This window comes from Sinocyclocheilus anshuiensis, unplaced genomic scaffold (assembly GCF_001515605.1).
Source record: "Sinocyclocheilus anshuiensis isolate Anshui unplaced genomic scaffold, SAMN03320099.WGS_v1.1 scaffold227, whole genome shotgun sequence".
In the NCBI taxonomy this organism is placed as follows: Eukaryota; Metazoa; Chordata; class Actinopteri; order Cypriniformes; family Cyprinidae; genus Sinocyclocheilus; species Sinocyclocheilus anshuiensis.
Genome location: NW_015549590.1, coordinates 2444457 through 2470368, shown reverse-complemented (window position 1 = coordinate 2470368; position 25912 = coordinate 2444457). Strand labels below are relative to the sequence as shown.

At 37.1% G+C, this 25912-nt stretch overlaps 2 protein-coding genes and 1 long non-coding RNA gene across 3 annotated transcripts; 2 read left to right on the top strand and 1 right to left on the bottom strand.

Annotated features, from left to right (window-relative positions):
* The first annotated feature begins 6594 nt into the window (after positions 1-6594).
* On the top strand, positions 6595-20779 carry LOC107658115 (solute carrier family 25 member 43). The gene is given in 6 exon segments (XM_074186897.1): positions 6595-6905; positions 6907-7088; positions 8429-8670; positions 12115-12287; positions 13006-13140; positions 19934-20779. Coding segments are annotated over 6 exon segments (1038 nt in total). The 5' UTR covers positions 6595-6815; the 3' UTR covers positions 20150-20779.
* LOC107658116 (uncharacterized) lies at positions 14522-21773 on the bottom strand. The gene is made up of 3 exons (XR_001630749.1): positions 21725-21773; positions 21351-21580; positions 14522-14536 (listed from the first exon to the last, which is right to left on the bottom strand). It is a non-coding gene; the product is annotated as an uncharacterized LOC107658116 (long non-coding RNA).
* slc25a5 (solute carrier family 25 member 5) lies at positions 21645-24118 on the top strand. Its single transcript, XM_016446558.1, has 4 exons — positions 21645-21855; positions 22877-23363; positions 23444-23584; positions 23666-24118. Exons 1-4 carry the CDS (start codon positions 21745-21747, stop codon positions 23821-23823), a joined length of 897 nt encoding a protein of 298 aa, XP_016302044.1. The 5' UTR covers positions 21645-21744; the 3' UTR covers positions 23824-24118.
* Positions 24119-25912: the final 1794 nt, after the last annotated feature.

The window sequence follows — 25912 nt, the reverse complement described above, 5'->3', positions numbered from 1 at the left end:
GAAGGGGTTTCATTCTTCACAGTCCAATAAGGCCTTGGAACAAGAGAAAGAGACCAGACTGACCTGTGTCTTCACAGTTACATAGAAGAGCCCATTAGGGTTAACAGGGGGGTTAATTCAACATTGTGAATCTGAGCATATGTTATGTAAACTCTCAGTCACTCTGTGAAGTGATTCATGTAATTTATTATTATGCTATAAAAAAATTATCTTTATCCTTAGCTGATTTTCCTACCATTAAAATGTCAGCTGAATAGAGCTAATACTTTTTCTTTTCCCACCCCCCCCGGTAGGTCCTCAAGTGTATTTCAAAGTCAGCCTAACTGAACATCTATGCATTTATGGATATGCAGACAGCACAGACGGTCTAGGGGTAAGTTACCAAAGTCACGACCTTGCCCTGACCTGGGTTAAGGAAGTATTCATGCAGCTCTGGACAAAGCTGTGGAGGAGAGAGACTGAGAGGCCAGGCGGTTGTGCCTGAACAATAGCCGCCGCACATTCAGCCTAGGAGTTACACAAAGGCCAGAGCTGCCCCCTTCACCCTAGTCACACCTCACCATAGAGCTGGCATTTCACACTCCTCTGTGAACAGCCATTCAATCAAACTACTGTTTAACTTGTTTTTTTGGGTCTAGCTTTTTAAAATTGCGACGTCATCTGTGTTAAATCCTGGCACATACTGCTGTGTGTTTTTGGAAAAAATGGTTTCTTATAATGGATTTACAAGCCTATATTATGTGCTGTTGTTTTAATTATGACGACAGTAGCCTTTGATTCAAATTTAAGTATCCAGGTGTAATCAAGAAAAGCCAATAACATTAACCCTTTATTAGACATTTTAGATGATGTTTAATGTGAAGGTGTTAGATGAGTGCAGTTAATAGGTACACTAAGGTCAGTAAGATTTATTTGACCAAAAATACAGTAAAAATAGCTAAATATTATTACAATTTAAAATAACTGTTTTCAATTTGAATATATTGTAAAATGTAATTTATTCCTGCTAAATTCTTTACTTTTTGTTTTTACATTTATTACTCTAGTCTTCAGTGTCATATGATCCTTCAGAAATAATTCTAACATGCTGATTTGCTGCTAGAAAAACATTTATTGTTATTATCAATGCTGAAAACAGTTGTGCTGCTTAATATTTTATTTTTATAATATTTAATATAATATTTTTTCATTTTTTATTTTTTTCAAAAGAACACCATTTATTTTCAATCTAAATCTTTTGTAATATTATAAAAACCTTTTTACATATCTTAATGACCTTAAACTTTTGAATGGTAGTGTATGGTCAAAAAAAGAGAAAATAGTACTAGATTACAGAGTATTATGGTACATGGTGGTCTTGGAAGTACCATCAAGTACCATGGAATTTCAGCACCAAGGTATATTACAATGTACCACAGTATTACCATGTGATACAAAAATATATATAATAAAAAAGAAGATGCTTTTATCCAAAGCGACTTACAGTGCATTCAGGCTATACATTTTTTACCAGTATGTGTGTTCCCTGGGAATCGAACCCACGACCTTTTGCGCTGCTAACACAATGCTCTACCACTGAGACACAGGAGCACATTATTATTATTACACATTATTATTTTTCTGTACCAATACCGGACACTGGATGCATAAGTCCCATTAGGACCACAGAGAGGCCCATATAACCAGACCCTGGCACAGGTCGCAGCCGTGAGCAGAAGATGCTCATGGTTTCATGGGGCCGACTGCTCCATAGGGAGTAGGAGGCCCTAAAAGATTCTTTGTCTGAATCGAGTGCCCTACAGCAAGACCTAAGAGGAGGACTCTACAAGCCCCCCCCCTTTGTTACTCAATGGACTACTCCACCCCATTACCTGTCCCGGCTCTGGATCAAGGTGTGGGGGCTGCATATCAAACAGTCTCGGGCTTTTGATGTTCAGAGAAACACAAACACTGATCTGACCCGAGTCGTAACAGCTTATTTGTCCCCTTTAGTCATTCATAGCCTCCTTGTTGAATGTCTAAGCCTTCAAAGACTCCTCTCGGTTGGTCTGGCTTACAGTAGCCATGCTGGCTTTGAGAGGCCTGTGACCCACTATGTCGAGGGTCTGAAGGGAGGCCATCTGGCTTCCTGCTAGATTTGATATTGATTTATTGGTTGTACATGTGAAGATAGGAGGACCAGCTGCTAGGAGCCCAGGTCTATCTAGCACTTTGCAAGACTCTGAGTTCTCATAGTAATTATTCTTCATGAGGAAATATTAACACTGACCTAAATTGCCAATAACAAGGATTCCCAAACATTTTTGTCAGCCGAACTCCTTTGCGTTTCCCCTCAAATTTAAAATGAATATTTCAATTTATTTATTTATTTAAATTTTACAACACATTTACATGTTCACAGTTCTCTGTTGTCGGATAATAGTCACATGACTTGTAGTTAAACAAATACAATATTTTAATAGTTATTTTATTTAAATATATTATTTCAGTTATTTTATTAAAATGTATTATATATAATACAAAATCTAAATAAAAGCATACTAGAAAAGATAATGCATTTTAATAACATAACTGAAATAATTAATTTAACATGCACACACACACACACACACACACACACACACACACCTTTCTGTGCAGTGGAATAGTCAACTATCTGCAGTATTACCAGGTGAAGGGTGTCAGATCAGCCTTTTCTTCCAGATTATCTCCACATCCCCCTATCTTTCCCCCTTCCCACCTGGCAGTGGGCTGTGATGTGGCTGTGTTCTTGATAATGAGGTGAGAACTTTATTGCTCTTGTCTATGGCCTGGCACCAGTTTACAAGAGGAGGCCTGTCTCCAGTGTAGCACTGACTGACAAAGAGCGCCCTCTTTTGACACTTTACATTCACAACAGCTTATATCATGCAGGCCGAGGGTTGTGGAGGACCTCCAAATAGTAGTTTACATTGGCTTTACATTATTTAAATAAACATATTCTATCGCAAAGAAAATGTAATCATCATTTGTGAGCAGAAACTTTTATAAAGAGGGTGAGAAAGAGAGGCTAGTTCAGAAAGTATTGCACGAGTCAGTCTCTCTTCCTCCAGCACTCCATTTCAAAGCCAGGGATCAAGGGCAGACTTGCGCATGACATACAGTGAATGACAATAGCTGTCCTCTCCACTCACAGCCCCCTAAAGTAGAGAGAAGAGCAAGACAAAGGAGCTCTGGAAGTTCCCGGGTTAATAAGTCCAGGACACCAGAGTCAGTGCGGGAGTCAGGAAGGGCACTCTGTGAATTTAAGAGGAAGTCAGTGCCCTATCCACTATAGTAGATGCAAATCACAGAGGAGGCGGGCGAAGATGGCTAACAGTGAATAAACAAAGGTGAGAACATGATTGAGAGACATTAAAGGGGCCCGAGAAGATATTTTCTCTCAGTAGCACACAATGTGTCCGTCTTGTCAAGTGGCTCGTCCACTAATTGATAAGATCCAGCACATGCGCACACTTCACACCTGATCTTTCATAAGTATCACTCCATTATCTTGTAATTGGAGCCGCATACATATGACTGAAAGATCAAAGGAGTCCTTCTTGTCACATACAAAGGAAGTGCCGGGACTTTTACTGCTTCTGAGGGCTGAAAATTCACTCATTCTCACTGCGGTCAGATCACAATGACAGTCAACGTGACTGTGAATATTGAATGTGTAAATATAGAAACTTCCAGAGGAGGCTGTTTACTGTTTCACTATGCTGCAATATGACTTAAACCTGGGTTAACTTGAGTGGTATGACTATCAGATGTTGAATAATCCATCAATATGCAATGATAAAACATCTCCCGCACTGCTCTAAGCTATACCAGCCCCCCAGCGCAATGCTGTGGCTCTTTTGAACAGACTGTCATTTGCTTCTCGGGGCACTGTTATTCCAGTAGCCTTTGTGAAAAAGCCAAGTGGCCCAGCTACAGACAGGAGGTGGGATCTTCACAGGCAGCTGAGGTTGTCGACTCAGCAGGGGAGGGAGGCGTACATCGCAGGGGGATACAGGCTGAAAACAAACACTAGCCCTAACAGGAAAGGAACTACAAGACCCTGCTGGGAAATTAGGGGGACTCATGTGCTCATTTTCATACATAGGGCAACATGCCACAATGTGGCATCCTTTATTGCGTTTGTTGTCGTGAAGGGTTTGAAGGTATGACTGGCATGGAGTGTAGTTGTTTACGTAACTCACAGTTTGGTGGATTAGAAGATACTGACACAAACAGAACACCCACAAAACCAGTGTCTGCTTTGAAGATAAAACCTGACCCCCTTTTACATGTATTTTACTAAATACTTGCTCTAAGTTATAAAATGAAGCCATAAGATTGATGAACAGGATGAGTTCCCCACTGAACTGATACTGATGCATTTGGCAGATTCAACATTAAATGCAACCACCCTTAAATAATAAAACAATGCTTCTAATTTTATATACTGTGAATTGCTCTGCTATTAATTATGCGAGGTTATGAATGCACTGAAATAATTACAACATATTATTAACTTAAACAAACTGAATAAAAAGATATTCCACATATATGTTCCCTTGCTAATATTAATAATACTTTACATACATGACTTCGTCATAGCAAAGGTTAACATCATTATTTCATTTGTAATTCATGTAATACTATCTGTGGTTTTGAGTAAAGACTGCCATCTGCTGGCTGTCTGACCAGCAGACTGTGGATCATCATAAGACACTGCTTGACAATTAATATATTTTGTCTATTTGTTGATTATATAGAAAGTATCTATTTGTCAACATCTTAAGAAAAGCAATATACAATTATGAAAAATAATACTTGTATATGCATGCAAGGAAAATTACTACTACAGTCCTCAGTGTCACATGATTCTTCAGAAATTCTGCTTAAAAAACTGCTTAATACTTTGTGAAAATTGTAATTATGTATGTAATGAATATATAAAGTTCAATATAAGAGCATTTATTTGAAACTTTTGTAACTTTTGAATTTAATCAACTTTACTGAATTTAATCCACTTTAGTATTATTTTCTTAAAAAAAAAAATCTTTGTGACCCCAAAGTTTTGAACTTGGGTGTATGTATGTATGTATGTTAATATATAGTTGTTTCTGGCAAATATTCTATATGAAGAATTGTGTGGGTTAATTTTCCCCAATTCAAAATACATGATATAAGTATAATGTGACCATTATACTTAAGAAGACTTGAGAAGAACGCTGACCGAAAGACTACTGAGGACTATTATACAGACTATTGTAAAGACTTTCATCTTATTATATTTTTATTAATTATTTAAGCTGTATTTTTATTTTAAACTGTAAATTTCATGTATATACATAGCTGATTCATTATTTGTAATACTGTATTTTGTAATTGTGTTCAACTTCAATTGAACAATTGAAGATTCAACAAAAAGATTCAACATAACTTGATTTCATGTTTCTGGGCCAAGGCTGCCATCTGCTGGTCATTTACTGGTACTTATCTGTTGCTACGCTATATCAATCACTGCAGCCGCAGCAACAACAAACAGTTACTGTTATTTGGACGGAAGAGAGATCAAATGGTTATTTATTTGCTCAGATTTATTTAGAATATACTGTTCATAATGTACGTTCATTGAGCAATGTTATACTATCATAGGCCTATTACCACAGTCCTCAACATTTTCCCAGCATATTAAACAAACACAAAATATGAGGGGCAAAAGTATCAATTATTATATTATATTATATTAATTTATTATATTAATTTAAACAGTTATTATCAAACAATTATTTAAACTGCGTGTATATCAAACTGTGTGTTTTCTGCGTAAAAATAAGAGTCGTTTTTGGCTTTGGACTAAAACAAAAAGCAGAAGGGCTTATTGAAAAATGCAAATTCATTCTCTCTTCATTCTTTCGCTTTTCGCCAGGAGTAGCCTATAGCCATTGACCGCAGTAAACAAAGCAGCGCAGCACCTGATTTTGCAACTTGCAGCGCTCATATTTAATCAATTAAACTATAGCCTTTTGAAGTGTAAGCTATATTTCAATTTGCATGTATATTTGTTTGTTTTTTCCCACCGGAGCACCACCTGCCTTCTCCTCCCGTCCCATTTCTACCAGTGTGATCCTGTCCTTCCCGCGGTAGTCATCACTATTGTAGGTTGCCAAGTTGAGGGGTCAAATGGGTTGAAATTTGTATGTGTCGATTGTGTGAGAAGGATGCGTTTCATACAAGATCTGGCAACTGGGCAACCTTGGAATTTGTTATTATTATTCATATAATGAGGTTTGGGCCATACAAATTACGGAGTTTTACCGGAGGCGAATGTAGCAAACATATAAAATGCGGCCAGTGGGATTTTTTTTATAGAAAGATTAAAAATACGGGAGAAATACGGGAAAATATTTAAACGGGATGATAGCGGGATAGAATGGTAAAATACGGGAGAATCCCGTGGAAAACGGGAGGGTTGACAGATCCATTCATTCATCCTTTTTCATAAGATGTATATTGGCCCCTAAAGCGAAAAAAGAAAGCACATTAAATTTGTTTTTGGCTCTCTAAGAAACACGAAATGTTTATGGCATGTCTTTCCATCAACCAAACTTGGGCATGCTCTAACCACACCCCGCCTTCACCGAAATACCCACCAATGTGACTCTCTGGCCGCTGAACGACAAGTTGCGCTGCAGCTGGATGGCTGTGTATGATAAACAAAACCGTTAGTGTGTTCATTTTCATGCGTTTCTTCTTTCTCCTTTAAGGGCCGGAGAACAGAATCGTTTTTCGTATGAAGTATGGCCACAGTCAAAAAGGACGACCGACTGACAAGTTCTCAAAGTTTACTGTGCGTCGGTTTTGCCGGGGTTTTCAGCAAAACTGTAACGTTCACCTCTGGAAGTCGTGAAGATTTTGAGTCAAATAGGAACGTTTCACTGTAAACGGGGCTTCTTGCACAGCTTTGTTTTTATCTGTCAGAATGAGGGACTTCGAGCTTTTTGGAAGGGTAACATGGTTTCCTGTCTACGGTTGTTCCCCTACAGTGTCATACATTTAGCAACTTACAAAAAGTAAGTATTAGACATTTTTAACGTTCAATAATGAATGCTTGATGATTAGCATTTATGCCCTGATGCATGTATTGTTGATTTGTGTAATTCATAAGATATGATAAACTTTTCGATCAGCTGTGATGGTAAACAAAGACAACAGGAAGTTGACGTGTTAGCTTGATAGCGTTTGAAAGTAACGTTAGACGAGTAAAAAGAATTGTATTATGAAGTAATTATATTCTAACAATGAGAACGTAATTAAATATGCTTAAGAAGTTACATTTACAATAGATCGTTTAAAGAAATTATCATTTAAATGTCCCCTTTTTCTTCATTAGCCTCAACGTGACGTAACACATCACGCCTTCATTTCCTGACCAATCATGTAGCTCAGAAAACCAGCACGATGAAGCTGCAATGGGCGTGGCCTTAATTCTGTGCGTTCATGAAACGCCAATTTCAGCTGTAGTGTTTCTATGGTAATGAACTATGCACTTAGCAACGCCCATCAGAGGGGGCTTTCAGAAGTACTTCATTATTGTTATACTGGTCACGTGTATTTTCACACGCCGAGACACCGGAAACTGTTTTAGAAAGACCCGTACATAGTGTTCCAGTATTCCAGGAAAAAGAGTGGAGGGTGTATTCCGACCTGTTTTGAACACACTGTTCCTATGAAAAGAATATATGTGTACCTCTCGAATGCAAGCTTATGTCATTGATTAATAATACACATTTTAGTAAAGGATAACATTTTTATTACTGTTTACAGTAATACTATTAATACTGTATTAATCTATAATTATATATTTATATTGTACATATAATACCACAAAAAATAACAATACACAAAAAATGACTATTTACAGCACTACTTACAATTTAATTTTCTATTAAACTGATGAAGTTTAGATTTAGGCTATTTTTCTAATCATTTACACATTTTAGTCCCAAAGAAGTAAGCCTTTATAATATAACAGTAATATTGTAAAATATTAATAAAATGTAACTAAACAGTTTTCTATGGCAAAGCTGAATTTTCAGCAGCTATTACTCTGGACTTTAGGGTCACATGATTCTTCAGAAATAATTCTGTTATGCTGATTCTAATATGCTCATATCCTTTTTAGTCATTCAAAACAAATAATAGGAAAATAGATAATGTCCTTTTTTGTTAAGATTACATACATTTATAGCCTACGTAGTCTAAATTTTAGCCTTTAGATAATTAGGTTTTTAATATCAGTTAGATCATGTATCTGGTTGATTGGACTGGTACTCTAAACTTAGGTTCTGTGGTAATGATATTATGCTATAATGCAATATCACAACTATTCATTTCATTCTATTTTTGGCAGTATTGTCCACCTTCACGTTGATGAACTGGGTGATATCTCACAATGGAGAGCCATAGTAGCCGGTGGGCTGGCAGGCATATCTGCCGCTCTAGCAACATATCCACTGGAGGTGGTTGAAACCAGACTTATTGCTCAGAATTGCCAAGAACCAACATACAGAGGGTTGCTGCATTCTCTCTCCACCATCTACAGAAATGAAGGACTTCAGGCTCTCTACAGGGGCTTTTCCCTCACAGTGTTAGGTATGTATTTTGACCGTTTCCACCTCAGAATAATCAAATTAAGGAGGCGGACAGTAGTGAAGTAGTTTTACTCTGCTTTAAAAGTAAATTTTTCAAGTGTCTATACTTTATCAAGTGTTTTTCTTTAGAAAACTTTTACTTCACAACATTCCAAAGCATAATATTGTACTTTTTACTGCACTATGTTTCATATTAAATATAATTTAATACTTAATTACATTAGAAATCTAGTACTTTCATACTTTTACTCAAGTAAACGAGAAAACAAGTACAAGAAACTACTACATTTTTATTGTTCTTAAGTATTAAAGGTAAAAAAACAACAACTTTTACTTATGAAATGTAGTGCAGTATAAAGTACGACATTATGCTTTGGAATGTAGTGAAGTTAAAGTTTTCCAAAGAAAAGCACTGATAAAGTACAGATACCTTTTAAATGTACTGAGTAAAGTAAAAATACTTCTACTGTCCACCTTATAACCTATATTTAGAAACATCAAAACCAAGCTCATAAACTTTTTTTACTTTTATTTTTTATTGAACTTCAACATAATAACAAACAAACAACACTCCTTCATGGGTATATACATACATATTTCTCCAAAGTATAACACAAAAAGTGAAAGAAATTTTGGCCTGGTCAACTGGTTACAATATAAGCCAATATTTGTAAGCATGTATACGTGAATATTTGTGGTCATACATTCATAAACATAATACTAATTTCCGTAGGCTTACTATCAAGCAGCCGTTGATCCTAATTACATACATTTACATTAATGAATATACATATTTCACTTTGGCATTTATCTGTCTTCTCTCTGTTTTGATATATAGATTGTCCATTTTCCCCAGTGTTTCTTAAAAGTCTCTTCTTGCAGTCTCAACCTGAATGTCAGTCTTTCCATCTTGTAAATTTCTGTAACTATTTGTTCCCACTGAGTTCTTGTCGGGTTAAGAAGTTACATTTACAATAGATCGTTTAAAGAAATTATCATTTAAATGTCCCCTTTTTCTTCATAAGCCTCAACGTGACGTAACACATCACGCCTTCATTTCCTGACCAATCATGTAGCTCAGAAAACCAGCACGATGAAGCTGCAATGGGCGTGGCCTTAATTCTGTGCGTTCATGAAACGCCAATTTCAGCTGTAGTGTTTCTATGGTAATGAACTATGCACTTAGCAACGCCCATCAGAGGGGGCTTTCAGAAGTACTTCATTATTGTTATACTGGTCACGTGTATTTTCACACGCCGAGACACCGGAAACTGTTTTAGAAAGACCCGTACATAGTGTTCCAGTATTCCAGGAAAAAGAGTGGAGGGTGTATTCCGACCTGTTTTGATCACACTGTTCCTATGAAAAGAATATATGTGTACCTCTCGAATGCAAGCTTATGTCATTGATTAATAATACACATTTTAGTAAAGGATAACATTTTTATTAGTAATACTAGTAATACTATTAATACTGTATTAATCTATAATTATATATTTATATTGTACATATAATACCAACAATACACACAATACACAAAAAATGACTATTTACAGCACTACTTACAATTTAATTTTCTATTAAACTGATGAAGTTTAGATTTAGGCTATTTTTCTAATCATTTACACATTTTAGTCCCAAAGAAGTAAGCCTTTATAATATAACAGTAATATTGTAAAATATTAATAAAATGTAACTAAACAGTTTTCTATGGCAAAGCTGAATTTTCAGCAGCTATTACTCTGGACTTTAGGGTCACATGATTCTTCAGAAATAATTCTGTTATGCTGATTCTAATATGCTCATATCCTTTTTAGTCATTCAAAACAAATAATAGGAAAATAGATAATGTCCTTTTTTGTTAAGATTACATACATTTATAGCCTACGTAGTCTAAATTTTAGCCTTTAGATAATTAGGTTTTTAATATCAGTTAGATCATGTATCTGGTTGATTGGACTGGTACTCTAAACTTAGGTTCTGTGGTAATGATATTATGCTATAATGCAATATCACAACTATTCATTTCATTCTATTTTTGGCAGTATTGTCCACCTTCACGTTGATGAACAGGGTGATATCTCGCAATGGAGAGCCATAGTAGCCGGTGGGCTGGCAGGCATATCTGCCGCTCTAGCAACATATCCACTGGAGGTGGTTGAAACCAGACTTATTGCTCAGAATTGCCAAGAACCAACATACAGAGGGTTGCTGCATTCTCTCTCCACCATCTACAGAAATGAAGGACTTCAGGCTCTCTACAGGGGCTTTTCCCTCACAGTGTTAGGTATGTATTTTGACCGTTTCCACCTCAGAATAATCAAATTAAGGAGGCGGACAGTAGTGAAGTAGTTTTACTCTGCTTTAAAAGTAAATTTTTCAAGTGTCTATACTTTATCAAGTGTTTTTCTTTAGAAAACTTTTACTTCACAACATTCCAAAGCATAATATTGTACTTTTTACTGCACTATGTTTCATATTAAATATAATTTAATACTTAATTACATTAGAAATCTAGTACTTTCATACTTTTACTCAAGTAAACGAGAAAACAAGTACAAGAAACTACTACATTTTTATTGTTCTTAAGTATTAAAGGTAAAAAAACAACAACTTTTACTTATGAAATGTAGTGCAGTATAAAGTACGACATTATGCTTTGGAATGTAGTGAAGTTAAAGTTTTCCAAAGAAAAGCACTGATAAAGTACAGATACCTTTTAAATGTACTGAGTAAAGTAAAAATACTTCTACTGTCCACCTTATAACCTATATTTAGAAACATCAAAACCAAGCTCATAAACTTTTTTTACTTTTATTTTTTATTGAACTTCAACATAATAACAAACAAACAACACTCCTTCATGGGTATATACATACATATTTCTCCAAAGTATAACACAAAAAGTGAAAGAAATTTTGGCCTGGTCAACTGGTTACAATATAAGCCAATATTTGTAAGCATGTATACGTGAATATTTGTGGTCATACATTCATAAACATAATACTAATTTCCGTAGGCGTACTATCAAGCAGCCGTTGATCCTAGTTACATTTACATGAATGAATATACATATTCCAATTTGGCATATATCTGTCTTCTCTCTGTTTTGATATATAGATTGTCCATTTTCCCCAGTGTTTCTTAAAAGTCTCTTCTTGCAGTCTCAACCTGAATGTCAGTCTTTCCATCTTGTAAATTTCTGTAACTATTTGTTCCCACTGAGTTCTTGTTGGGGGAGGCTGCTGGAGCCATAGACGAGTAATCGCTTTTTTTTGCTGCTGCTAGTAGAATCTTGAGTAAATATTTATTCCTATTATTAACTGAATCAGGTATATTGCCAAGAAATAGAAAGCTCATAACCTTCTAATTAATAATATTACTTCTGGATCTCTCATAATTCTGCTTGAAAAGTTAATGGAACTTAATGTTTGGATTACTGTAGATGCTGTTCCCTTCTCCATTGGCTGCTATGCGGTGTATGTCAATTTGGATAACCTGTGGCAGGAGCGTCATGTTCGCTTCACATCTTTGCAGAACTTCATCAATGGCTGTCTTGCAGTAGGAGTCGCTCAGACGCTCTCCTTCCCCTTTGAATCTGTCAAAAAGAAGATGCAGGTGAGAATCTATTGAGCACGATATTACCTATGTCGCAGACTTGAGTCCCTAAATTTGTTAGAAATTCATACCTTTTTAACTTGGCTGTGGCCCCTTTGTTCATTTATGTTAAGAATGAAATGTTCAAATGTTTTAAAGAAACATGAATTTGAATTCTAAATAGTTTTTGCAACAGGTCACATGCAGGACACCATTATGAAGGACACAAGGCCCTGCAGCAGCTGAGAATGTACATAGTGTCCAGCGTCTGTCTATGCCAAAGATAAATTATCTAAAGATAGCGGACCTCTCACACACAATACACATAATGGTGTATCTGATCTGGTTCCTATATGTTTTGTTTCGCTAAACTAGAAACAAAAATTCAGCTTTTTCCTCTTTTGCAAGTTAAATTACAATGTCAGGAATAAACCTTCCAAAGCTGCTAAATGTTCTGAGACTTTCAGTTTGGTGCTAAACAAAGTCTCTATAGACACAGTAAACAAAGCCCACAGAACACACATCAAGAGGGTTTAAGGGTAGATACATTTAGGTGAATGCGGTACGGTAGGGAAATCAGTTGTTACTGGAAAACAAATGTTCATGAATTAAATATAAACTGAACATTTTAGCTTATTCTTGTTTATAAACAACAGTGTCAGTATTCTCTTATGGAATCTTATGCAAGTATGCAATTATTTCTTAATGATCAGGAATATTTCTTCAATCTTTACTCTAGGCCCAGAGTCTTCTTTTGCCCCATCGTGGAGGAGTTGATGTCCATTTTAATGGAATGATAGACTGCTTCAGACAGGTCATCAAGAACAAGGGCGTCATGGCTCTTTGGAGTGGCCTTACAGCCAACATGGTGAAGGTGACATGAAGGTGTTTTATATGCTTACGTGGTGACAGAGATAAAAATAACCCAAGCACCGTATGTTTTCTGTGTAAATGTAAGTAAAGTAAGTAAAATTTTATTTATATAGCACTTTTAAAGCTACAACGCACAAAGTGCTTTACACAATATAAAAACACAATCATAAAAGATACATTTATGAAGAGCTATATACAATATATGATAAAGCAAAAAAAGATCAAACCCAAAAATACACAAAATATTAAAAGCACATCTATACATGTATGTCTTCAAGCGGCATTTAAAAACAGACACACATTCAGATGATCTAATATCCACGGCAAACTATTCCATAGTTTTGGAGCCCTCACTGCAAATGCCCTATCTCCTTTTGTTTTATATCTAGTTCTTGGAACTGCCAGCAATTCATTAAAAGAAGATTTAAGACATCTTCCTGTTTCGTACGGTCTCAGAAGTTCAGCTAAATACAAAGGTGCCAAGCCATTTAAAGCTTTATATGTCAATAAAAGAATCTTAAAATCAATCCTAAAATAAACAGGTAGCCAATGTAAAGAAGCTAAAACAGGTGTAATATGATGAAATAACTTTGTTCGTGTCACTAATCTGGCTGCAGCATTCTGCACCAATTGTAAGCGCGATAAATTACGATGATTCAAAGAAGAAAACAAGGCATTACAATAGTCAAGACAGGAAGAAATAAAAGCATGAATAAGCTTCTCTGTATCATTAAAATTCAAAAACCATCTCTCCTTAGAAATATTTCTTAACTGATAAAAACAAGACTGAACCAACTTCTTGACATGAAATTCAAAGTTTCAATTAGTATCGAAATAAACACCCAAATTTCTTACTACCTGCTTAATATTCGGAAAAACCCTATTTAGAGCAAGCTCAGTCTGATTTTTACTTGAGCTCTGACCAATTATCACAACTTAATTTTTTCAGTTTTTAATTGCAGAAAGTTTAAAGCCATCCAATTTTTTAAATCTATTAAACATGCTTGAAGGACATCAAGACTATTCAGATCCTTGGAACTCAATGATAAGTATAACTGTAAGTCATCTGCATAACAGTAAAAATTTATATTATGTTTTCGGATTACAGCACCTAATGGAAGCATGTAAATTTAAAATAAAATTGGTCCTAACGGGGATCCCTGTGGAACTCCACATACAACTTCAGAGCGTTGGGATAATTCTGCTTGAAAAGTTAATGGAACTTAATGTTTGGATTACTGTAGATGCTGTTCCCTTCTCCATTGGCTGCTATGCGGTGTATGTCAATTTGGATAACCTGTGGCAGGAGCGTCATGTTCGCTTCACATCTTTGCAGAACTTCATCAATGGCTGTCTTGCAGTAGGAGTCGCTCAGACGCTCTCCTTCCCCTTTGAATCTGTCAAAAAGAAGATGCAGGTGAGAATCTATTGAGCACGATATTACCTATGTCGCAGACTTGAGTCCCTAAATTTGTTAGAAATTCATACCTTTTTAACTTGGCTGTGGCCCCTTTGTTCATTTATGTTAAGAATGAAATGTTCAAATGTTTTAAAGAAACATGAATTTGAATTCTAAATAGTTTTTGCAACAGGTCACATGCAGGACACCATTATGAAGGACACAAGGCCCTGCAGCAGCTGAGAATGTACATAGTGTCCAGCGTCTGTCTATGCCAAAGATAAATTGTCTAAAGATAGTTGACCTCTCACATACAATACACATAATGGTGTATCTGATCTGGTTCCTTTATGCATTGTTTTGCTAAACTAGAAACAAAAAGCTGCTTTTGTAAGTTAAATTGCAATGTCAGGAATAAACCTTCCAAAGCTGCTAAATGTTCTGAGACTTTCAGTTTGGTGCTAAACAAAGTCTCTATAGACACAGTAAACAAAGCCCACAGAACACACATCAAGAGGGTTTAAGGGTAGATACATTTAGGTGAATGCGGTACGGTAGGGAAATCAGTTGTTACTGGAAAACAAATGTTCATGAATTAAATATAAACTGAACATTTTAGCTTATTCTTGTTTATAAACAACAGTGTCAGTATTCTCTTATGGAATCTTATGCAAGTATGCAATTATTTCTTAATGATCAGGAATATTTCTTCAATCTTTACTCTAGGCCCAGAGTCTTCTTTTGCCCCATCGTGGAGGAGTTGATGTCCATTTTAATGGAATGATAGACTGCTTCAGACAGGTCATCAAGAACAAGGGCGTCATGGCTCTTTGGAGTGGCCTTACAGCCAACATGGTGAAGGTGACATGAAGGTGTTTTATATGCTTACGTGGTGACAGAGATAAAAATAACCCAAGCACCGTATGTTTTCTGTGTAAATGTAAGTAAAGTAAGTAAAATTTTATTTATATAGCACTTTTAAAGCTACAACGCACAAAGTGCTTTACACAATATAAAAACACAATCATAAAAGATACATTTATGAAGAGCTATATACAATATATGATAAAGCAAAAAAAGATCAAACCCAAAAATACACAAAATATTAAAAGCACATCTATACATGTATGTCTTCAAGCGGCATTTAAAAACAGACACACATTCAGATGATCTAATATCCACGGCAAACTATTCCATAGTTTTGGAGCCCTCACTGCAAATGCCCTATCTCCTTTTGTTTTATATCTAGTTCTTGGAACTGCCAGCAATTCATTAAAAGAAGATTTAAGACATCTTCCTGTTTCGTACGGTCTCAGAAGTTCAGCTAAATACAAAGGTGCCAAGCCATTTAAAGCTTTATATGTCAATAAAAGAATCTTAAAATCAATCCTAAAATAAACAGGTAGCCAATGTAAAGAAGCTAAAACAGGTGTAATATGATGAAATAACTTTGTTCGTGTCACTAATCTGGCTGCAGCATTCTGCACCAGCGATAAATTCGATAAATTACGATGATTCAAAGAAGAAAACAAGGCATTACAATAGTCAAGACAGGAAGAATGAATAAGCTGAATAAGCTTCTCTGTATCATTAAAATTCAAAAACCATCTCTCCTTAGAAATATTTCTTAACTGATAAAAACAAGACTGAACCAACTTCTTGACATGAAATTCAAAGTTTCAATTAGTATCGAAATAAACACCCAAATTTCTTACTACCTGCTTAATATTCGGAAAAACCCTATTTAGAGCAAGCTCAGTCTGATTTTTACTTGAGCTCTGACCAATTATCACAACTTAATTTTTTCAGTTTTTAATTGCAGAAAGTTTAAAGCCATCCAATTTTTTAAATCTATTAAACATGCTTGAAGGACATCAAGACTATTCAGATCCTTGGAACTCAATGATAAGTATAACTGTAAGTCATCTGCATAACAGTAAAAATTTATATTATGTTTTCGGATTACAGCACCTAATGGAAGCATGTAAATTTAAAATAAAATTGGTCCTAACGGGGATCCCTGTGGAACTCCACATACAACTTCAGAGCGTTGGGATACTTCATCTGCAACTGACACTACAAATGTCCTATTTGACAAATAAGACACAAACCAATCCAACGCCGTCCCCGAAACCCCGACCCATGTTTTCGTATTAATTAAAATAGAATGATCAACTGTATCAAAAGCTGCAGTCAAATCTAATAAAACTAAAACTGAACATTCACCAGCATCCTCTGCCATCAATAAATCAATAGTCACTCGTAAAAGAGCAGTTTCAGTACTATGGTCTGCTCTAAAACCAGACAAATTTCTCAAAAATATTATTCTAATAAACGACCTTCAGCAATTGCTTCGCTACTGCCTTTTCAATTTTTTTTTTTTTAAATAAAAGGTAGTTTAGAGATAGGTCTATAATTATTTTCAGTAATTTTATTAGATTCCACTGCAGAATCTAATGAAGGCTTCTTCAGGAGCCTCCGGAACACATCCAGAAACAAGAGAACTGTTCACTATAGACAGTAGAATAGGACCTATAGATCCAACCACTTCTTTAAAGTGATGTGACATGTGGCCAAGTATGGTTACCCATACTAGGAATTAGTGCTCTGCATTTAATCCATCAATGCACACACACAGCAGTGAACACACACACACCGTGAACACACACCCGGAGCAGTGGGCAGCCATTTTTGCTGCGGCGCCCAGGGAGCAGTTGGGGGTTCGGTGCCTTGCTCAAGGGCACCTCAGTCGTGGTATTGAAGGTGGGAGAGAGCACTGTACATTCACTCCCCCCACCTACAATCCCTGCCGGTACGAGACTCGAACCCGCAACCTTTGGGTTACGAGTCCGACTCTCTAACCATTAGGCCACGACTTCCCCCCAACAGTCTTTAAACGGTCTTACAGGAACCACATCATTAAAACAACTTGAAGGTTTCAACTGTTGCACAATCTCATAAATATCCTGCTCTGATACAGGTGAAAAGGAATCCAACAATACCTCCCTACAACCTGGATTATCCTCACATTGAACCAAAGGAGGGGAAATTGAAGCCCTTATATTTGCGACCTTGTCAAAAAATGACATAAAAGATCTATAGGACTCAACGCAATACTAGGCCGCGGGTTTGTCAAATCGTTAATTACATTAAATAAAAACCTAGAATTGTTATGGTTGGTGTCAATTAAATTAGAAAAATAAGCAGATCTCGCAGCTTTAACTGTCTAATTAAAAGACACCAATAAACCCTTTTCAACGCTCAAAATACACATGAAGTCTAGTAGATTTCCAAATTCGTTCTGCTTTCCAACACTTTCTCTTTAATATACGAATATCCTCATTTATACATGGTACTTGATTTACTAATGACCTTGCTTTTATTTTCACTGGGGCCACTGAGTCTAATATTGAAGAACAAAGATAATTAAAATCATTCAACTGATCAACTGTAGTTGCATCATATGCCCAGTCATCCGTTAAAACACTAAAATTTTCAGAAAATTTATCAACAACTTCAGCGTTAATAACACGAGATAAATAAGTAGCACGTGTCTTAAATTTTTTCCTTTCTACGGCCAGTTGAACATTAAAAACAATGCTTTTATGATCTGATATCGCACTATCCTCTATTATAAAAATATTAGGTGCCAGTCCAAGAGTAAAAACCAAATCCAATGTATGACCATGACTATGTGTAGAACTTTGACACATGTTGTACTAAATTGAAATATTGAGTAATATTTAAAAATTCATCAGCTGCATAATCATTCACCCTATCAACATGAAAATTGAAATCTCCAACAATAATCATCTTATCATAACTTAAAATTAAATCAGAAAGCATTTCAGAAAATTCTTTTTTAAAATGAGAATTAAAATTTGGGGGATGATAGATCACACAACAAAGTATTGGTTCTTTATCCCAATATCTTAAAGGGGTCATATGATGCGATTTCAAGTTTTCCTTTCTCTTTGGAGTGTTACAAGCTGATTGTGCATAGATAAGATCCCTGAAGTTGCAAAGACTAAAGTCTCAAAACCAAAGAGATATTCTTTAACAAAGTTAAGACTCTGCCACACCCCCCTAAAACGGCTCGTTCTAACACGCCCCCACATATCTACCTCACTATGTGGAAATATTTGCATAATGCCGCCCAAATGTGCATGCAAAGAAAGAAGGCGTGGTTTCAGTAACCGCAGTTAGTGTTGAAGCAGCCATGTCAGGGAGACGCTGTGTGTTTCTAGGCGAAAGCAAAAGCACTTTATTTGGCCTTCCGAAAGTAGATGCATTTAGGAATCTTTAAGATTACTTACAACAGAACAGCAATGCATTTTATGGACGACCGTTTCGTGAAACTAGGAGAGGAGGTAATTCTGACTTTACTATGACAATCTGGAGAGAGAGACAGGGTCACATCACAGTGGAGTCAGCTGTCTTAACCGTGGCTTGTGTACTGCACACATACCAGCTTCATCACTGTGTCTGTCACGCGACTCTGTTCCCCTTTCGGGCTTGAACTGATGGTAAAACTAATGACATTATTTACTGTCTTTACATTTATTTTGAAAGATGAAGCTCGCGATTATGGTAAGGGGCGTTACATTTCCGACGAGTGCTTGTGGTGTTCGGCCAATCACAATGCACTGGGTCAGCTGGCCAATCAGAGCAGACTGCGCTTGTCGGAAGGAGGGACTTTGTAGAAAACGAAGCGTTTGAGAGAGGCGGGGCATAGAGGACCTACAATAATGTACAGTATTTTAAAAATAATGTGTTTTTTGAACATTAAAGCATGTCAACATATTCTGTTACACCAAATACACAAAATAATGATCTTTAAAAAAGCATCATATGACCCCTTTAAACTGCAAAACTTCAAAAGAAGAAAAAACTGAAACAGTTTGCTCTGAACATATAAAACACTCTTTAAAAACAACAGCAATGCCTCGACCTCAACCACTAGGCCTCGGCTTACTAAAATACTTATAATTTTGAGGACACAACTCATGAAATTGGGTATGCTCTTCATTCTTTAACCAAGTTTCCATCAGGAACAAAAAATCTAAATCAAGAGATGTAATAAAATTATTCAAAATAAAAGTCTTCTTAGACAGTGATCTCATATTTAACAAAGCCATCTTAGATGGTTCTACAAAGTTTTATATTTCATAAAAAAACTCACAGGGTTGTATTACACAAACATTTCCTGAACAACAGTCTGCTTCTTGCACTATATGAAATCAATACAACAAATTGTACCATGAGTTTCTTGAGCGGCCTCTGCATGAAATAACATGCTTAAATATTTTTAATGGGTGTTTGTGGAAACGCCTTATATAAATAATACATTTCCACTTCCTTGTAACTAATATTATGTTTTATTTTGACATTACAGATTGTCCCATATTTTGGCCTGCTTTTCAGTTGCTCTGAGATGTGTAAGCAAGTCTGCCTTTACCGGAATGGCTACATAATTTCTCCACTAAGCTACAAGCCTAAACCAGGCGTGGACCAGAGCCTAGGCCCATATGAACTGCAGGAGTTTAAGCGCTACCTGAGAAACAGAAAATCACACAAAGCACAGAGTTCATCCATAGGAAACCGCTGGTAACTAATCCAAGAGGAGTTATCAGTAATAAACAGAACTCTGAGAAGTGCATTGATAATGAGTATAAGGTGTTTGTACTGCTGGAAGGCACGATGTATTATTCACAGTTGTACCTCTTATTGTATTTAACTTCCGATATTAAGGATTCTGCACATGCATACTTGAAACAAGTTCATTTCGTACATTCTACAGTACCTCAAACACATCAGACTTACAGACTTGCACTCCACCGAAAGAGTGTTTTTATGAACTGTGGAAATGTAAAACCTCTGTTTTAATCACTTCTCAAGAAATATGTTGAACATAATTTCAACAGTATAGAGCAATGCCTTTGTCAAACAAAGTATTGGTCTTTTACTGGATTTTAGCTCTTGGGCCTTTTTAAAAGTCTTCTGTTATTTATAAATCACATGCTTTTAAAGTCATAGTTTTTGCATTTGCATATTTGATCATATATGGCAGTATGATTTTGAATGTGCATTGTAGTGGAGTGTACATCATGCTGATCTGGACACATGGTAACCCAGTAACCACTGACTCCGATTCAGCTGTGAAAAGGACAAGATTTGTTTATAAATATCAAGAAATATCAAGGCATTTTTAAAATGTGGCACATGTTAAGATTAAATCTTTAAGCACATTGTAAAAATTATGAAGTATAAGAAATAAACATATCTTAGTCCTTATTGTCAAATGTTATACTTGTCATGTTATTATCTGCTGTATAATAGTATTATATAATACAAACAAAATTGAATTGCATTAGTAGAATTGGTAGTGATGCAGATAGTATTGATTTTGCATTGCGTTGTGTAGTCACATGTTCCCAAATGGATCACTTGCTTTGCCACACAGTCAAAAGGCATGTGAAGGACTTTGTACTGACATGTTGGCCTTTTTTCTTTTACACATATGCCCTTGGAGATCATTAACTAAAGACAGTCAGCGATCGAGCTAGTGACAAACATGCATGCTATGTCACCTTGGAGAACTGCTTCTTGGTTTGACAGCTGAAACGAAAAACTGGACAATCCTGATTCTCTTGCTGTATTGAATTGTCATTGTGCATCAGAATCGGAGCAAAAAAGTATGTTTTAAATATTATTACTCATGAATTATTGACTAATTGGAAACACATTTTTCTATGTTTTAAAAACTTCCTGTTGTCATTTACGCTTTCCACCTTGAGAAGGCTTGAGGTTACCTTTCTAACTTTGAGCCATTCATCTCCGTCATCATCATAAATGGCCCCGCCTCCTGGAAGCTGACGTTTAGTCGACGGTCCAATCAAATCATAGAAGCGTTAGATACGTAAGCTCTCGCGAGACGAACCTTTTAAAAATCTCTTCTCAACTTCTCATTCGGCCATTTCGAATCAGCCGGCATTCCACGCTAGTCCAGCGGCAGAGCGGGATTGACATCTTCAAGCTACACCTCTCCCAAGAACATCTATACGTAAGCTCTCGCGAGACGAACCTTTTAAGAATCTCTTCTCAACTTCTCATTCGGCCATTTCGAATCAGCCGGCATTCAACGCTAGTCCTGCGGCAGAGCGGGATTGACATCTTCAAGCTACACCTCTCCAAGAACATCCGACAATGAACGAGACCGCCATCTCTTTCGCCAAGGACTTCTTGGCCGGTGGTATTGCCGCTGCTATCTCTAAAACCGCCGTGGCCCCCATCGAGAGAGTCAAGCTGCTGCTTCAGGTAAATATACGTAGTAATATTATCGGGATTATATAATCCCAGATTTTTAAGAAATTAGAATACATAATAGACTAAAATGTGAATACAACAAGCACAGTGTAATCCTAGAAGAGTTTATGATTTAAATAAAGCCCAAGAGCATTTTCAGATTTTTATCGGCGGTATTTTAATTAATGTTTAATTGATCATTGAATAGAGAGAGCCTAACGAAATGGTGAACGTCTTGACTAAATGAGAATCTTAATCTTTGTGTGAGTAAAGGATGTTTTGGTACACTCTGAGCCGTTTAAAATCGAGTTGGTCGTTGAATAATTCGTTAAAAGATCGACTACGTTAGGCCTTAAGTGCTCCTTAACCTTTACCAACCCTCCTCGAGAGAACATCCTGAGAAATGCCTCAAGCTCTTACCAGTCAGCGAGCATTCGACTGGAATTTAACAGAGCTGAATGGGTTTGTTCCTTTAGTATGGATTTAAAAAAAGGCGTATTTTTAAAACGCTTCCGCGAAACACGGTAAACCAGCATCCTCACAGATCTCGCCAAGGTCGCGAGAAGGGGAGGCCTGTGAATAGCTAGGCCTTTATTGCTAGCTTGCAAGCTAACGCTCGCGTCCCAGAACGACGAAGTCCCAGGTATTGTTTAAAAGGACACGTTGTTTTATGGGTGTATCATATATTAACATTTTGATGTAATATGGCATGTTTCTAGTTTTCACACCGTTTTACAAGAATGTAATTTTTTTGCGGACAATTTCGGCTAGTTTTACGGAAACCGCCTACCGGAAGATATCTAGTATTTTACTCGTTGCCGGCTTTTTATCGTTTAGCATAATCCCGTGTTCGTGGTTCCTCCTTGGTTTTGTTCTATAAAGAAGAAACTGGTTTTAAACCAATTTAATTCAGTTTAAGTTGCTTCAGTTTGGGACATTTGTAATCGTGGAGGCTTCAATTTATCAACTTAAATCACTGTTTTCCATTGTATTGTGTGCATTCATTGATTTTTTTTTCTTTCTGTGTTTACAGGTGCAACATGCTAGCAAACAGATTACAGTGGATAAGCAGTACAAGGGCATTATTGACTGCGTGGTGCGTATTCCCAAGGAGCAGGGCTTCCTGTCGTTCTGGAGAGGAAACTTGGCAAATGTCATCAGATACTTCCCCACCCAGGCCCTCAACTTTGCTTTCAAGGACAAGTACAAGAAGATCTTCCTTGATGGTATAGACAAGCGCACCCAGTTCTGGAGGTACTTCGCTGGTAACCTGGCCTCAGGTGGTGCTGCTGGTGCCACGTCCCTCTGCTTCGTCTACCCCCTCGACTTCGCAAGAACCCGTCTGGCCGCTGATGTCGGCAAGGCTGGAGCAGAAAGAGAGTTCAGCGGCCTGGGTAACTGCTTGGTAAAGATCTCCAAGTCTGATGGCATCAGAGGTCTGTACCAGGGCTTCAATGTGTCCGTGCAGGGTATCATCATTTACAGAGCTGCCTACTTCGGCATCTATGACACAGCCAAGGGTGAGTTTGAGTTGCATTTGGGGTATCGTCGTTAATGTGTGCCATTGCTGCATTCACTACATCTGCTCTTTCATCTTTAGGTATGCTGCCAGATCCCAAAAACACCCACATTGTTGTCAGCTGGATGATCGCTCAGACTGTGACTGCTGTTGCTGGTATTGCATCCTACCCCTTCGATACAGTCCGTCGTCGTATGATGATGCAGTCTGGACGCAAAGGAGGTCAGTTACCACTTTTAAGACCTTTCCAGTAAGTTGACAAGATAAAGCAGTGGATTGATCATTTGTTTTCTTTTATTGCAGCCGACATCATGTACAGTGGCACAATTGACTGCTGGAAGAAGATCGCACGTGATGAGGGTGGCAAGGCTTTCTTCAAGGGAGCCTGGTCCAATGTTCTCAGAGGCATGGGTGGTGCCTTTGTGCTGGTCTTGTATGATGAGCTGAAAAAGGTCATTTAAGCGTTCCAGCCCACCATTCAATGTGAGATGTTTAACTGTAACATATCTTGTAAATTTGGAAGGACTCTTAAATTCCGCCTTATTTATAGGGACCAACTAGTATGTCAGTACTAGTTGTACTGGGGGAAATTGTTTTTGCGGTTTTCTTTTGCCCCGGTTTCTTATTTTTTCTTTTTGTTCCCCTCACCATACTGTCGTTCCCAAAAAGAAAGAATGCCAGGTACTAAAATCTACCTGTTTTCCAGCCGGTCTGTTTTTAGTCAATGCAACAATAAAGACCCACTGAATGAACCTACACCGTAACTTGTGGTTTTTTGTTTCTACCTATTTATCTTGCGTTACAGGTGTTGTGATTCAGCCGTTTGGATGGCTTCCGCCCTGTTCCTAAATTCAAACAAACTCTGTCCCCACCCTTTAAAAACATGTCAGCAAACTGAACTAGCAGAATGATTCGCAGGCAGAAAGCCCTCTAAGGCCTTTTATACAGCTTAGAGAGTCTTGGACTGTCAGAAATTGCAGTGATTTCCTAAGACAGTAAGAGTAGTGGGCATTTTATGCATAGTATTGAAACAAATCACTTACATCACCTTCAAACTGCACTGCCGAGAGTTGTCACTTGGAAGTGTCCAAGTGTTTATTCAGAGGCTAGACTTCTCACATGCCTTTGAAAATGTTCCTGAGTGTCGGGCAGTATTTTATTTTCTTAAGATGCAACCTCATACCCTGTTGGACTTCCAGAGTTGTACTTGAGTCTGAGCCAAGGACAGCTGAGGGGACACTTGTGCCCCTCAATGTAATTCAGTCCTGGTTTATTTTGGAGCCCTACATATTTAAGTGTATTGGAGTATCATCTCAACATTTGTATGTTAATCTATGTGCATCTGCATTTTTACATTTGTGGTAATTTAGAGATTCCTTACTCAAGTCTTGACAGACCAAAGAGGCAAATATCTTTCCAAATCATCAACTGAGCTTAAAGCCAGTAGAGGAATCACAGGAAAGATATCAAAGGGAAAAAATGGCTTTAAGCTTGGGCCTCTGTCCATGTGTTGCAGGTGACCTGATAACATTCAAGAGGCATGAATGAAACCAACGGTTTATAAAGGCTGCAAGACTAATGGCTTTGCTCCAGTGTAATCCAGTATGTTGGAAAAGCCGGCTTGTGCGTGCCCTCTTACGCTAAAAACCTTGCTGACCTCTTAGCAGACATCAGGCTAGTTGTAAATTAGCACGCTAATCCGTCCTTGCATCACCTTCACTTCAAGCATGGCGAGTTCCTGAGTATGGCATTACAGTCTGTTCAGCAGGGATAAATAGTGGATGGTGGTGATAATACACTGGCCATCATGGCCTCCTGATTGGGTGCAAGAAGTTGTTGAACTAACTTCTTTGGGACTGGGGCAGGGTCTTAAAGTGTTAGTTTTCATAATATTCTTTGTGTTTGATGAAGCACTTTTTGGTTGCCTTACACTACACTGTGACCGCTATACATATATCAGGATTAATAAATCATGTGGGATTAATTTAGTTTTAATTAGCAAAGGAAGTATCATGAGTAAACAGTGATCTGAATTATGCACATCCTATGAATGTCAGTTGTCCTGCTAACTCTTTCGTCACTGCTAGGTGAGAAATGTCAAGTTCAGTAGAACAAATCAGAAATTTTTTTGATAATGGATCATGTTATGCGTTAACAGGATGAGCCGATTACACAAGAGTTAGACTTGTTCTGACAGTCTTGTTGCACGTGACGTAATCCTGGAAAGGCGGTTCGAATTTGCGCTGGCTGGTGGCAGATTACATGATTTGTACAGGTTCAGTCATAGGGGACTATTTTTACGGGTTTAATCTGGCTGGCAGTGGCAGGGTGCTGTACTCTATCATGTGACTGTAGAGGTTTAACCCATTTAAGCCCACCGGCAACTTGTAAGTACATATCATGGGGAAATGGGGTATACTGTGTTAATAGGTTAATAAATCAAGGTTATTGGTCTTGTTTTCTGCTTTTTGCTCTTATAATATCCAACCTAAAACATAACTTAACCCTTTAACTGACATACAGCAGCAGTTTACAAACTTCAGTCAGTCA

Bases quoted from the DNA above. Each gene is read 5' to 3' on its own strand.
- slc25a5 (XM_016446558.1), top strand. From the start codon at position 21,745: ATGAACGAGACCGCCATCTCTTTCGCCAAGGACTTCTTGGCCGGTGGT. The intron at 23,364-23,443 runs GTGAGTTTGAGT...TTTCATCTTTAG, and splicing joins CATCTATGACACAGCCAAGG to GTATGCTGCCAGATCCCAAA. The intron at 23,585-23,665 runs GTCAGTTACCAC...CTTTTATTGCAG, and splicing joins GCAGTCTGGACGCAAAGGAG to CCGACATCATGTACAGTGGC.